General features: G+C 35.9%; 1 protein-coding gene across 1 annotated transcript; it reads left to right on the top strand.

Moving 5' to 3' along the window:
* The first annotated feature begins 2,624 nt into the window (after positions 1-2,624).
* Positions 2,625-8,630, top strand: LOC144437699 (uncharacterized). The gene is made up of 3 exons (XM_078126704.1): positions 2,625-2,691; positions 3,358-3,547; positions 5,190-8,630. The coding sequence occupies exons 2-3, from the start codon at positions 3,401-3,403 to the stop codon at positions 6,714-6,716; spliced, it is 1,674 nt and encodes a 557-aa protein (XP_077982830.1). The 5' UTR covers positions 2,625-2,691; positions 3,358-3,400; the 3' UTR covers positions 6,717-8,630.
* The last annotated feature ends 6,114 nt before the right edge of the window (positions 8,631-14,744 follow it).

The raw sequence follows: 14,744 nt of genomic DNA, 5'->3' as shown, positions 1-14,744 counted from the left end.
GTATAGTACTGTAATACTAGACTGTCGACAGTCGTTCGTCCCTTTTTTGCTACGTTTTCCCGCTCCGATCCGGAACAATGGTATTATTAGCGCGTACTGATCAACGAGTGCCGTTCATATATCAGTAGGCATTAGTATTCAGTGCTACGGAGCGAGGCGACGACTTTGTTTTAGATGAAACGTAGCAAAAAAGGCACGAACGACTGTCGACAGTCCAAGTAATACTTGTACGTCTTGCAACCACTATTCCACCAAGTTATCAAGAACATGCCCACACAATTTAATTATTATACATTGTTGCTTGAATAAACGCTTTTCCCAGACGTTTTGCTTTGATTTATTGTCCAATAATGTGTATGTGAGGTCTATAAAGTGACATAATTTTGTGACGTGAATTTTGCAAACTATGAGTGCGCCACCAGTGTTTATTAAGAAGAAATTCATTCCCAAAAGTACGACTCTTGCGTGGCATAAACCTTTAGAATACTTTCTATCAAATGTGACATCTAGAGTTGCTCACACCATTTTCTTATATCTTTATTACACTTACCTATCCAAATAAAATTGTCAATTTTCTATACGATTGTAATAAAGTTATATCTAATCTAATCTAATCTACATCATGGAAGTATTACTAATACCTCAATGCTTACGTCATCGGTGTAGTAAAAGTAATGGTTCAAGCTTAGCTCTGGTTGTGACATCGACAAGTTACAAGCTTGTCGATGTTTTATGCATTTAAAGTTTCAACGTGCATCTGATCATAGGGACACGTATTATTGCATAGATTGTTCATGGAAAATATCACACGAATCCTGCTACTACAAATGTATCAATATACGCTCTATACTAGAAGAGAAGTGCTCTTTCCATAAAGGTAGGGAAATATATTCCACGTCAAAACAACCTATAGACATTGAAAACACAATCGAAGAAATGTTATACGTCCCTATGCATCTGATTGCGTTCGTCTCTGCCATCGACACCTCAGCAACGGATCCGGACATTTCCAATGGAAAGGACTATTCGCGTAGTGGACTTACTGAAAAGTTTCGATCAGAGCAGGGGATCAGAGTACAGCTATTTTCAGTGATGTAGCCACACTTCTCATGTAAATCCTACTTACATCATTTAGGCTTGAGCACTACTTAATACATGTTAAAGTACGAAGGATAAGAATTCCCAGAAAGAATAGTATCCGTAAGTTCCAAAGTTCTTGACGTACCACGAGTCGTTTTATAATTAATTATTATAATGAATAAAATTTAGAGACAACTCGTTCAATTTTCGGTACTAGCCACATTTATTTAACTGCAATATCCATCTTCCACTTGGTACCAGTGGTAGATGTAATATTCATTATTGGCTAAGATGCCCATTTTGTAGGACAAACGGTCAAAATAAGAAAGCACATCGTCAGAAACCTGATCCACTGTAATATTCTCTTTATGGTAACTCGCGTATTACTTTTCATCGCATCGCATCGCAGTGGAAAAAAAGGTTCCCTGGCTTGACGAGAAAGGCACTCTTGGAACAAGAAAATCAACGACACGAAAGGAAGGAAATAGACATAAATAAAGAAAATATAAATAAGCTGTATTCAATAATCAAATTTGGTAATACCATGGATGTAATAGGAGATATACATTCATGGTATATATACCCTCATGAGTATATGCATCGTGAACGTAAACCTGCCAATCATTTGTGGTAATTATTCGTATAGTTTGAAAACTCCAGTTAGATTTATTTCTTAATTTAGTAGGTCTATAATTTACAAGTATTGACTATTGTTATCAATGTACATATGATTATACTTAGTGTAATGTACATGTAGTGGTTTTTAATTCAGTTAGATTTATCCATATAAACCCTACACGAAAGTCTATGATTTGTCCGACTTAGCTCCCCCCCCCCCGTCAAATAATTCGATTAAGACATGTTTTTTATCCATGACATAATATTATGTGCACTAAGACTTTAATTTGGGTCGGGATTACAGAAACCATGTTTTTATCTCTGACGTCATGACGACAAATTTGGGAGTGATTACGTCATCAAAGGACATTAGAGTTGAAATGTCATATTTGTTTTACATGACGTTAATTAGGCCAATCACAAACTTTCAATAATTAGGCCAAATTTTCAAAAGCTAACTAAGTTGGTTTTATGTGGATTTTCTCTTTTTTGTGTAAAAAATTATTATTGTTAGACTACCCTGTCACGGCGAAATATTTTGCAAAATATTCTTTTATCGAATATTACATATGTGCACTATAGATTTCACCCTTCTAATTTGTGATAGAAGGACAGTGCAGTGTTTCATTTCGTCCCTTGCGTTTCATTTATTTGGTCAATAATTGCGCTTTTGTTTTTGTCAACAGGATAACATTAACAGCTCAAGTCAACATTATAAACATTTTGTTTTCTGTCATAAATTCTAATCGCCCTTGGCCTTTTGAAAATTGATATTCTGTCTTGAATAATCACCAACATTGGATTTGAACGTGAACTTTCCTTACCACTGAGATTTATATTTGACTTCGAAATTTGAAACGTGTTGGTTATCAAAACAGAAACATGTTAATACATTGTACGACCCCTGAACTCTGACCTGTCACCCAAGATGGCGGACCAGCAAGACAGCCTCTGAAAGTGTTTGTTGTTGTTTGAAAAATAAACAGCAAGGCTGTGAGTATATTACGTTCTTAATTTAGCCGTTTCCTTGAAGTATATATATGTATTTATTTGGTTATTTGAAAATGTAATCAAAATTTTGTGAATCCGGATTTAATATAACTCAATTTTTATTGTCAATTCCATCTTTGAGTGAAACTTAACAACGACAACGTCGTCATTTGTTTACATTTCTTTGTGCTCGCCATTGTGAAAAGATCTGTTAAAAAGGACAGACAGTGTACCATTCATGCTCATCATCCCGACAAATATCCATAAGTTATCGGCCGTTCGGCATTTTCTCATTTCCCGAAGCAGACAGAGAGCGGTAGGAATTTGTAGTGTAAGCTATTAATGATGTGAAACCTGTCAAATCGTGAATATGAATAATTTGTGGCAATTTTCTTTGTGTTGGTGGAAAGACCTGCGCGGTCGCCATGAGTACGTATTTAAAATCGGCGTAAAACGGTCAAAATTCTCCATAAATACAGACCCTTCACTGATATTTTACTCTCTTTGTCCATCAATGTGCATGCAGACTTGTTAAAAATATGAAATATCGATATTTTCTCGAGGTTTTTTTTTTGACACTGTCATTTCGTTATGCATATATAATGTGTATGATATTTGCATATGTTTGTATTGTTGTATTTGCCGCATTGACATCGTTTTGTTTTATAGGGCTTTGTGAAAAGGGAGGCAAGGGGACGACAGAGACAGGACCATGGAAAGGGGATATTTAGTTGATGAAAATGATAACACTGACGGTTCTCGTTCCTCTGAAATTGATAATGACAACAATGACAGCAACGGTTCAGAAAAAACATCGGCAGCATTTGTAGAGGAAATCAGGAAAACAATATTTCAAAAGGTAAATTTATCTGTTCACACGTCTGCTTTGTAATCTTGACCTTTTTTGAAGGAAGACAAAGACTATAACAAAATAGTTCATTTTCTGTCTCAAAAATGTAATGATAACTAATAACTATTTTGTTCTTAATTTTTTTCATAAATATATATTTTTTGAGATGATACAATATTAGTGTGTATGTAATTGAGATGGTAGGTTAGCAGATTGAAATTACTGATTGTGTTCAAAACTACTTGTAAACATGTTTTTTCCCCCACATTTCTAGTCTTGTTCTAGTAGTCTGTAGGGCTTCCTTCATTCAAATCAAATCTGGGTGATTTGATTTTGAAAACCAAATACAAATGTAATAAACCAAATAAACATATCATTTGGTTATTTCAAGTGACGTACAGTCAAAATGTAGAAAATTCTTTTATATATTTCATGAATCCAAGCTCACCTCATGCTTGTGATGTATTTATAAATTATTGCATTTTTTTGTGGTTCACTTTATTTACGTTATTAGCAAATTTTTTGGGGTATATCAATGGAACATATCTTTAAGTTCATGTAGCGCTAAAATATTTTTTTGCACATGGTTTATCATTTTTGGTGTACTATGACTGCCCTAGTGTTTTTTCTTGGGAAAGCATATTTCACTATCCAGTAATTTTACTTTGCCAACAAGTTGACTACAGATACTATATTATCATAAAAATAGTTTCAGCAAAGCAGAAAGTCAAACTTGTAATCATTTTTGTACCAATGTAGTAAATATAGATTGATTATTAGAACATTTGCACCGGTGAAAATTGTCAGCATGGAGTAACAATGGCAATTTACTGACGTCATTGTCGATAACACTGAACAGTGATATTTGGACATGTACATTATTAGCAAACTTTTGTTTGAACTTTCAAGCTGGCAAAGCTTACCAACTACCTTTACTTTCATCATTTATTTTATCTAATGAATAAATCCGTATTAAAATCAAGAAAAAGTAATATAAAAAGTAAATCATGGATTTCTGTATTTACTGTTAATTTATATAGTGATATGCATCTGTTTGATGCTGAAAAGTTGTGTGGCCAATTTGTTCAAATTTTTTCCCCTATTTCTTTTGTTACTGAGAGCAGACTGAAATTAAGCAAGGGAATCAAATACTTAAAAGGTCATATTGGTCTGAGAATGTTTAATTTGAAAGTCACAAAATATCCATGTCGTCATAATTCAATACATTTTTTAATCACAAGTGTGAAACAAGACTAGAGTTTTAGGATAATTGGAAAATCTCATCTAAAGGCTCTTTTGTTTCATTGTAAAAATTGTATACATTTATTCCTTACTTTGTTTTGGATTCCTACATGATTAAAAAGTGTGAATATAGAAGGTATTGTTTCACTTGTTATACTTTGAATCCCCCAAACAATTGAATGCTCTGATGTCTTTGTTTTGTCTAATTATCCCATATGTGTGTAGTTGCTTTATGAATACGTTTTTCTCTTTGCATAGAAAGAAAGGTTTGTTCCAAATACATGCATGTAGAAAATTAACACTGTACTAGAACAAAAGGTTTAACTTCTATACATCTGAAGCTTTACAAACTCAGATGAAATTTTATTTGAATTTGCTTACCCTTTTTGTCCTCTTTATTTCTGTGTAGTGCCATGAGTTAGCTGACTTGACTGGATGTGGTGTGTTTATCAAAGTGACTGACCCAGATCAGAGAGAGTCCCAGTACTACGGTACATATGAGTACATCCGAGATTACAATGAAGAAGGACTGAAGGCAGAAGGTAAAGATGTTGCTATCTCAGGTTCAACTGGTCTGCCACTCACAATGGCTGATGTTTGTGCTGAACCGCCGTGGAATATGTTTATGTGGACTGTCAATGACAACAACAAACTATCCATGATATCAAATCAGAAAAGCATGGATATGTCGGAAAATACAGGAAATGGCGACACAGATGAATTCGGTGACAAATTTTATGAAGAAGATTCCCAAAAGACAGCAAGTGCCGATGAAGAAGATCTGATAGATGAGAACGTTGATGATTTTTATGATGATGATGAAGAGAATGATCCGGATTATGAACCTGGCAATAAAGCTAAGGACTTGTCGGTGAAGAAAACAGATACTAACGGAAAAACAAAAGAAGAGACAACAACACCAACAACAACATCAATATCAGCAACAGCAACAACAACAACTACAACACCAACAGCAGCAACTACAAGTTCAAACAACTCAGTCTCCACAGCAACTACTTCAATAACAACTACTACATCATCAACTGCAACTCCTCTAAACAGAGAACACGAAAACCTTCTGAGCTGTCTTCCCAAGCTAGACAGCATTAGTGGTATGTCCACTGCGATGCCATTTAAATCTCTAACTCCACTTGCTCACCAGGGAGATGCATCAAGTCTACTCCCATATAACCTATTATTAGATCAACAAATGAAACAGTTCAAATATGCACCATTTGGAGATGCTAACTCCACATTGTCATCATTAGCTAGTTTAAGCTTTCCTTTTCACAATTTTGGTAATTTTACAGAAGGTGGGCTGGATAATGGTATCGCAGGTGATCAGATAGAACGTCGCTTTCACTGTGAGATTTGTGGTAAAGGTTTTAGTTTACTTGGCAATTTGAAAACGCACAAACGCATTCATAGTCAGGAAAAGCCTTTTAAGTGTGAAACATGTGGGAAGGGTTTTACACAATCAGGAAACCTTAGGGCTCATGAAAGAATTCACACTGGAGAGAAACCATTCAGTTGTCACATATGTGCAAAATCTTTTGTACAGATTCAACATCTGAAAAGTCACATGCGTACACACAGCGGAGAACGGCCTTACCAGTGTCAACACTGTGGTAAGGCATTCACCCAAGCTAGTACGTTGAGGGCCCATGTACGTATCCACAGTGGTGAGCGACCCTATCAGTGCAGTATATGTTGTAAAGCCTTTTCACAATCCAGTAACCTGAAAGAGCATCTCAGAGTACATAGCAAACAGCAACTCAGACAGGAGAGTCTGAATCAGGCCAGTTTACCCTTACTTCCATCCAATGACGACAACAGTCCCAGTAATGACGATAGCAATGATGAAACTGCCATGGAAAGAAGTCTTACCGACCTTAGCAAATTCACTGCTTTTAGAGAAAACTTACTTTCAAATTGATTTCTTCAGTTCCTAGAAAGCCATTCCTGAATAGTATGAATTTTATAAAACTTAAAAAATCACCCTTCCATCCATAGAACTTAAGACAAAATAAATCTAGCACATTATAAAAAGAACTTTAAAACGATGATAGGTTGAAATCTTAGTACTGTATTTTGTTGTTATAAAAAAGATTTAAAAGAAAACTTTTTAAAGCAGAGCTCTATCTTTATAAAGAAAGCCCAGACTTGTGAAAGACAATCATTTATAGTTTTATTATATGAGGACAGATTTGACCTCACATAGCACCATTTACTGTGAGTACATATTTATTTTCAGTACTTTTCTCCTACAACTATATTCAACATCTCTAAGCAAGATCTATATTTATCACTGTTTATTTGGACTAAGGCCCAAGGGTGTCTGTCCATTTGTAATAGGGGTATGTCCCATTCCTTATCTGGGTGTACCATTTGTTATAGGGGTGTCCACTTTTTCTATGAGGGGGTGTACCATTTCATGTACATTTCTGCAAACAAGGGTTTTACCATTTATAACAGGAAATGTACACTATTTCTAGGTACAAGCCTACTCTTTCAAGTACACTATTGCAAATACTGATTTTACTATTTCTAATGGGGATGTCCGCTATTCTAAGGGTTGTACCATTTCTAAAAGAGGTGTCTGGCAGTGCACCATATTCTCAATGTCTATCATATATAACTAAGGGTCAACACATTTTTATAACCCTTTCATCACCAATCTCTTCTTTAACTACAAACTCATTTTTTTTCTAGGATATTTGATAAAATTTGAAGGCAATGAAAGATTACACTTTTTCCATATTTCCATATTACAATGAGACTTAGCTGTAACTTGAAAATTCAGTATAAACTGTTCGGAAAGGATCTGAAAATGATGTAGGAAATTAAAAGAGAGAGAGAGAGAGCGAGAAAGAGAGAGAGAGACCTAAGAGCAAATACACTGTCAAAGCATAAAGCAATGGTACTCTCTGTATTGTTATGACTCAAAGCACTGTATTGAATTTCAAACAATGTCGATGTCAGTGAGTGTGTGTCAGTGTTTTGTTAGGATTTAATAGTTCTTCCATTCACACCCTGTAACAAAAGCTTTTTATAGAAAATGCAATTATTTTCATGAAGTATATTGTCTGGTTCACACATTCAGAGTGGAACACTTAATGTAGTGATAGAGAAAGTGCAGTGTTATAGTCTTCCCTCAGATGACATGCCTTGTAGGCAATATATATGCAGCTACTTTTCCACAGTTCCTCAATATTTCTTACACTGTAATGTTTTCAGAGTTCCTCTTATATAATTTCCATTTCTATAATTATTAGTCTTTACTAAGAGATTTATAATATTACATGTTTTTTTGCCAAATTTATTACGGATGTAAGATGCAATGCAAAATATATATGAAAAACTTTTGATTAGATAAAATGACCAAATGTCAATTTGACCATATACTATGGTTCAAGGCTGCAAAAATTGACACTATATCTAGTTCTGATATAATTTTTTTTATCCACAGATGTTAGCAGGTGTTTTAAAAGTTGTTTATGAATCATTTTTGTATTATTATCATGTAGCTGTTTTTGATAGCCCAGTTAGTCAATATTTGCTGTGTAACTTATGTTGTGGACTTCAGACTTTTGTTATTGCAAGTTTGGAATGTAACAAAATGGATTTTAATAGTACCAGTTGTTGTAGTCTGTAAAATACAACTGTTTTAGAAGTGAAAAGTATGGAGTGCTGCCAAATGAATGTATTTTACAGTCTGTAGCCATGCTGGTATTTTTTTTTTAACTTTGACTCTTGAATACCCAAATGCACATGTCCATAGGGTGGGGTATAGCCTGAATATTCTGTGCTGCCTTGGCACATAGAAATGACAAGCTCTGACTGTAGTAAGTATTGGAGCCAGTCTAGGGGTGGGGAGCCAAGTGGGAGGGGGTTAGGTAATGAGCAAATGCTTTGGGTTGGGGCCTAGGGTGGGAGCTAGGGCCTGAGTCAGGCTAATAGGGTTGGGATTTAGACTTGGGATCGGAGTGCCTCAGCCAGGCTACAGTGTGAGACTTGGGGTGGAACCACAGAGCCTACATTTTCCACACTCAAGTGGCCAGTGAAATATCTGACAAATTGTGCAAGTGTTGTTGTACAGGGTAGTACATTGTGTCATCAGTATCTATACGTCTTTGTACATTAACTTATTAGAAATGTTAACTTATTAGAAACATTGTAACTTTTTTTTCTATATATCTATATCATATATATCTCTACTTATATTTCCTACTGATGATTATGCAATACTATCGTAGCTATGCAAATAGACTATTTATATGTTGAATTTGAAATAGACAAACCTGAAATGATTTGTGAGATAAACAAATTATTCTTTGATATTCACCAACTAGACCAGTCAGTGTGTATGTACAATGTAATTCTGTAGTCTGTTTTTCATAATTTCTATATCTTTACATAACTTATACTATGTTACTTTAAACCAATATGTTACTGAATGGATGGTGATGTTATTGTTACTCAGAGACTGCAGTTTTAATATTAAGTTAGTGGTATACATGTACAGTATTCTAGTCAGTTCCATAGCATAGATTTATTGTCCAAATGAAATTGTCATATTGAGACTCCCATGCTATGATTCTGTAGAGAATACTGGAAATAGTTGATATTAAAAGTGCAGCTCATGAGTCCCATTGTGATTTGCTAACCCAGTGTCAACCTGATGTTAAAATTGGTACTATGCTAGCTTGGAGTTAAAATACATTTCAAAAATCACCTTTCTGATTGGCTAATCCAGTGTCAGCCAGATGTTAGCATTAGTACTAGGTTAGCCTGGTGTTAAAATACAGTTCACAAATCACCTTTCTGATTGGCTAACCCAGTGTCATTCAGATGTTAAAATTGGTACTAGGCTAGTCTGTTGTTAGTACTATCAAGGTCAAGAATTCCTTTCCAATTCACTATTCCAGTGTTAGCCAGATGATAAACTAGGCTAGCCAAGTGTTAGCCAGATGATAAACCAGGCTAGCCATGATATGTTTTAGCCAGATGATAAACCAGGCTAGCCATGTGATAGCCAGATGATAAACCAGGCTAGCTAGCCATGTGTTATCATTTGACTAGTGCAGCCATTTTTGAACTCCCCCAGTTGCTACCAACACATACCGGTGAGGTGTAGTACTAGTAGTGCCAGCCTTGGGCAAGTACTGAGCTAGTACATTTCTAGCCTAATGTTAGCCAAATCAGAAAGTAATTCTTGATCAGTTATCACATCCATTGTAATAGTGATTCCGTCTTAGGAGTGTGGCTTCCATTGAAGACGTTCTCCATATATTGAATTGCTACTTATGTATGTATACAACTATTCTGAGTAAAATGAAACACAACAAATAAAACTATTATAGTTTGTTAGAAAATAAGAAATTTATCAGAATTTCATTTTAATACCATGATTTTACATTGAATTCCTGTTTCACGCATTTATTTGCAGATTCAGAAGTAGTTTTAATAGGTCAAAGGTCAGTTGCCATGGCATCAAGTGGTATTCCAATGTTGAAATGTCAGTTATATTTGCATGCTAATTTGAAGTGATGTTGTCACATGTATATTCACTTTTTAATGAATTCATCAAGACTTTGTCATTTCCCAGCCTATATTGCTTGAATACTTTTCGTAATTCCATTATTTTGTTTTTCTCTGCAAGAGTGTTAGAATCACAGTCTTACAAAGTAATCTTCAAACTCTTCTTTTTATATTGGCAATATTAAATGAGTAAAATGTTCAGTGCAATGTTAGTGTGGAACATGTCCTGCCTTCATGGCACTGCATTGTTCCTCATGGTATTTCCTACTTACCAAACTGAGGTTGAGGAGGAATTGTCATATGCATGATAGAATGATGTTATGGGTTGGAATCAGATCATTGATTTGGTGTCAGATAGTCACATCATTGACATGGGTCCTAGGGAGTCAGGTCATTGACACATGTGCTAGCTAGGGAGTCAGATCATTGATTTGGTGTCAGATAGTCACATCATTGACATGGGTCCTAGGGAGTCAGATCATTGACATGAATGGTAGCTAGGGAGTCAGATCATTGGTTTGGTGTCAGATAGTCACATCATTGACATGGGTCCTAGGGAGTCAGGTCATTGACATGGGTCCTAGGGAGTCACATCATTGACAGTGCTATGGAGTCAGATCATTGCCATGAGTGTTAGGGAGTCAGATAATAGACAGTGCTAGGGAGTCAGATCATTGATACTATTACTTGAGAGTCAGATCATCGACATGAGTGCTAGGGAGTCATATCAGTGACATGGGTCCTAGGGAGTCATATCAGTGACAGTGCTATGGAGTCAGATCATTGACATGAGTGCTAGGGAGTCAGATCATAGACAGTGCTAGGGAGTTAGATCATAGACAGTGCTAGGGAGTCAGATCATAGACATGAGTGTTTAAAGGGAGTCAGATCATTGATATGATTGCTAGGGAGTCAAATCATTAACATGAATGCTGGGGAGTCAGATAATTGACCCAGTGTACAGGAGTCAGACTAGATCATGGATATGAGGGCTAGGAAGTCAGATGATTAATATGAGTATTGTTGCAGGTTGATCATTGAGTTTGATAGTAGTCAGATCATGGATATCAGTGCTAGGAAGTCAGAACATTGACATTGTGCTAGGGAGTCGGATCATTGATATCAGTGCTAGGGAGTCGGATCATTGATATCAGAGCTAGGAAGTCAGAACATTGACATTGTGCTAGGGAGTTGGATCATTGACATTGTGCTAGGGAGTCGGATCATTGATATCAGTGCTAGGGAGTTGGATCATTGACATTGCGCTGGGGAGTTAGATCATTGATATGAGTACTTTTGCAATCAGCCATCATGTGGACCAAACTTGAATAGTTATGATTTGTGTGACTTCCTGTAAATATTAACATTGTATTTTATGTAGCAAGGAATCCATGCTATCCAAATCTGAAATCCACTGCACACATGATTCTAAACTTTCTGTACAGGGCAGCATGGATTCTAGACGTAAACTATCATTGAACCATGGCTGTAGGAACTGACATAGCTAGCAGCTAGTACAAAGGCTGTATTGTACACCAATTGTTATAAGCTATCAATATTGCAATATTGGTAATTAGATTTATGCAACTCAATATTATTTTGATACATCAATTTATGGCCAGTCATGTAATTTTTTTGGCAGTCTCTTGTGTGATATATAGTGAACAATAGTGATCTTTCTGAAGCTAAAAGAGGGAGAACACCTTCTTGTAATTTCTTTGTTCTCCCTATCAAGATATCAAGGGCACTCAGGAACCACTCAACACTTGGTATGTGTTCTCCTCTGATCATGGTAACAGGGGCGATGAACCCGGTTTGTGTTCTCCCCTGATCATGGTAACAGGGGCAATGAACCCAGACTGAGGAGAGCTTAACCTCTTGAAACTTCTTACTTATAAAGTGCAAATCACATTTCAACCATTTAACAGTGGCTAAATGATGTTAAAACATTTTACATTGTCATTGAACTATCAATCTTTACATACCAATGTCCTGAAGAGAGGACACCACTTTCTTCATTACCAACCAGCAACTATACCCATGGTCCCTGAGCCATATCTTGTGAAAGAGTTCCAGAGAGAACACTGAAACACTTGTATCAAATTGTCCTAAACCATACAAATTAAGTCCTGCTGGCAGACAGAGATGACTCAACATTGTCCCTCTCAGAAGAGAAGGGACAATGTCATATTCAAGTCCTGACTTCATCTGCAAGCAAGACTAAAATCTTATAGTCCTGCTTGCAGATGGAGGCGACTCAAAATTTCAGAAGAGAAGTGACGGTATCAGCATTGACTGCTAACTGTTAGTGTTACTGTGTCTGCAAGCAGGACTACAACTATGTAGTCCTGCTAGCAGACGGAGGTGACTCGACATTTCAAATATCAGAATTGAGTTCTGTTACTTGGTCTGCAAGCAGGACAAAAAATGTTACATTATATCGTAAATCACCAAATCTGACTAGGAGCAATATCATATAATACTAGTACTTCCTCCATGTACTTAATTTGAATATCTATAGATTATCTTTTTATACTGAAATACTTGATGTGTGTGTCACAGTGTGTTTGTAGATTTATATGATGTAGACCATGTACATCAGCATGCCTAGTGTATACCAAAGATTGGATTTTGTGTGTGTGTGTGTGTGTATGTCACAGTGTGAAGTAAAATAGGTCAGTGTTTTGTGTGGTATTGTTGCTATTTATTGCAGTGTACAAATAAAACTAAAGATGTAGAAACCTTTGTGTGAAATTGGACCTTTTGTGATAATGTGATGGGAAAGTGTTTGAGTTGAGTGACCGAGTGGTTCAATAGTGTATTCACCTCGTACCATTGCAGTCTGGGGTTTGGAATAACCTGGTCTGTATATGTAAGGGCGTTGTTCAGTTTAACCGTATTGTACATTGCAGGTGCTCCCCATTTGCACCTTCGTTAACACTAAAACACTTGCACAGTTGCGATCATAATAACAAATTTCTGAACTTATGTAGACAATATATTAATGTGATAGAGCAGAAAAGGTATAGTACAACAATAAAATAAACACCTACATGCCAATATAAAGACCCATATGAATGCAAATCTTTTAGGCTGTTTAGGGGGTCTGGTTTGTGTGTGAGAGGAGTTCACTTAATACTTAGAAACTATCATCAGGTCAAACCACAGTATGTCACTCCTGAATGAATTTTAAGAAGTGTCCCATCACTATAATTTCATATTGTTTGATGTTTGCCAAAGGAGAAAGAAAGACTCTCAAAAACATGTTTCACATTCAAATTGATAACTTTGCAACTTAACTGTCAATGTAATGAAGTAAATGGAAAAACAGAAGATAAATGGAATATAAGCAAGGATATAAAATACACAGTTGTAAATTGCAAAGAGATTGGTAGTTGTTGTCTTGGCTTAATCTTGACAATTAATCTAACAGTCTACAGATCCCCGTTATACTGAGAATTTAGTATCCATAGATCTCCATATTAAGGTCAGATATATTATCAAACTGTAGTGAGACACTTCTCACAAATTATCCATACTATAAGTCTGGATGACCTTCACTGCCATACAGACACCAAACAGAGAAAGAAACATGTATTCATTCAGTGTACTCTGAATGCTATTCATGTACTCGACACACAAGATGAAAAGGGCAACTTTTAGCATCACTGCCATACAGACACCAAACAGAGAAAGAAACATGTATTCATCGACACAGACAAGGAAGAATTTTCTCCCTTGTCTGTGGTTTTGAATGCTATTCATGTACTCCCACACAAGATGAAAAGGGCAGCTTTCAACACGTAAGTCTCTTTCAAGTTCATCTGTACCAACACAAAGGCATTACCCAGTGTATCTGACCTAGAAGTACTGCTGTTACTCAAGTACAGAGAAATGAGTAGGCTGTCAACAGTCATTCGTGCCCTTTTTGCTACGTTTCATCAAAATCAAAGTTGTCGCCTCACTCCGTAACACTGAATAATGTGTACTGATAGGAACTGTGATTGCCGAATTCATGAACGTGCCTCTGGCACTTGCTGATCAGTATGTGGTTATAATATTGCTCCGGATCGGAGCGAGGCAATGACTAGTTTTAGATAAAACATAGCAAAACGACTGTCAACAGTCTAAGAAATGAGTACTGATAGAGTTGAACACTTCAATGTAAATAGAAACATGGTAACTAGGAAGATGCAGAGAATATTGTTAACTTTAATAATTAGCAATGTTTGAAGAGGCATTACTGTTCTATACTAGTATTTTTTTTCATACAATTTTGAAAATATCTTTTATTTCAGTTTGTCTTTTGTTCATATGTTCAATGGTTGAATATATGTGTAATCTTCAAGAAACAGACACATTATCAAACATTCTTGATACATAATCAGTAAATTATTTTTATTTGTTAATAATTGTTACATTA

This window comes from Glandiceps talaboti, chromosome 7 (genome assembly GCF_964340395.1).
Source record: "Glandiceps talaboti chromosome 7, keGlaTala1.1, whole genome shotgun sequence".
Taxonomy (NCBI): Eukaryota; Metazoa; Hemichordata; class Enteropneusta; family Spengelidae; genus Glandiceps; species Glandiceps talaboti.
Note: the sequence above shows the minus strand (reverse complement) of the source record. Positions and strands in the feature narration are given on the sequence as shown.

What these genes read in the sequence shown, in the direction of transcription:
- LOC144437699 (XM_078126704.1), top strand. Translation starts at nt 3,401, where the DNA reads ATGGAAAGGGGATATTTAGTTGATGAAAATGATAACACTGACGGTTCT. An exon ending in GGAAAACAATATTTCAAAAG is followed by an intron (nt 3,548 to 5,189) that starts GTAAATTTATCT and finishes ATTTCTGTGTAG; the next exon opens with TGCCATGAGTTAGCTGACTT.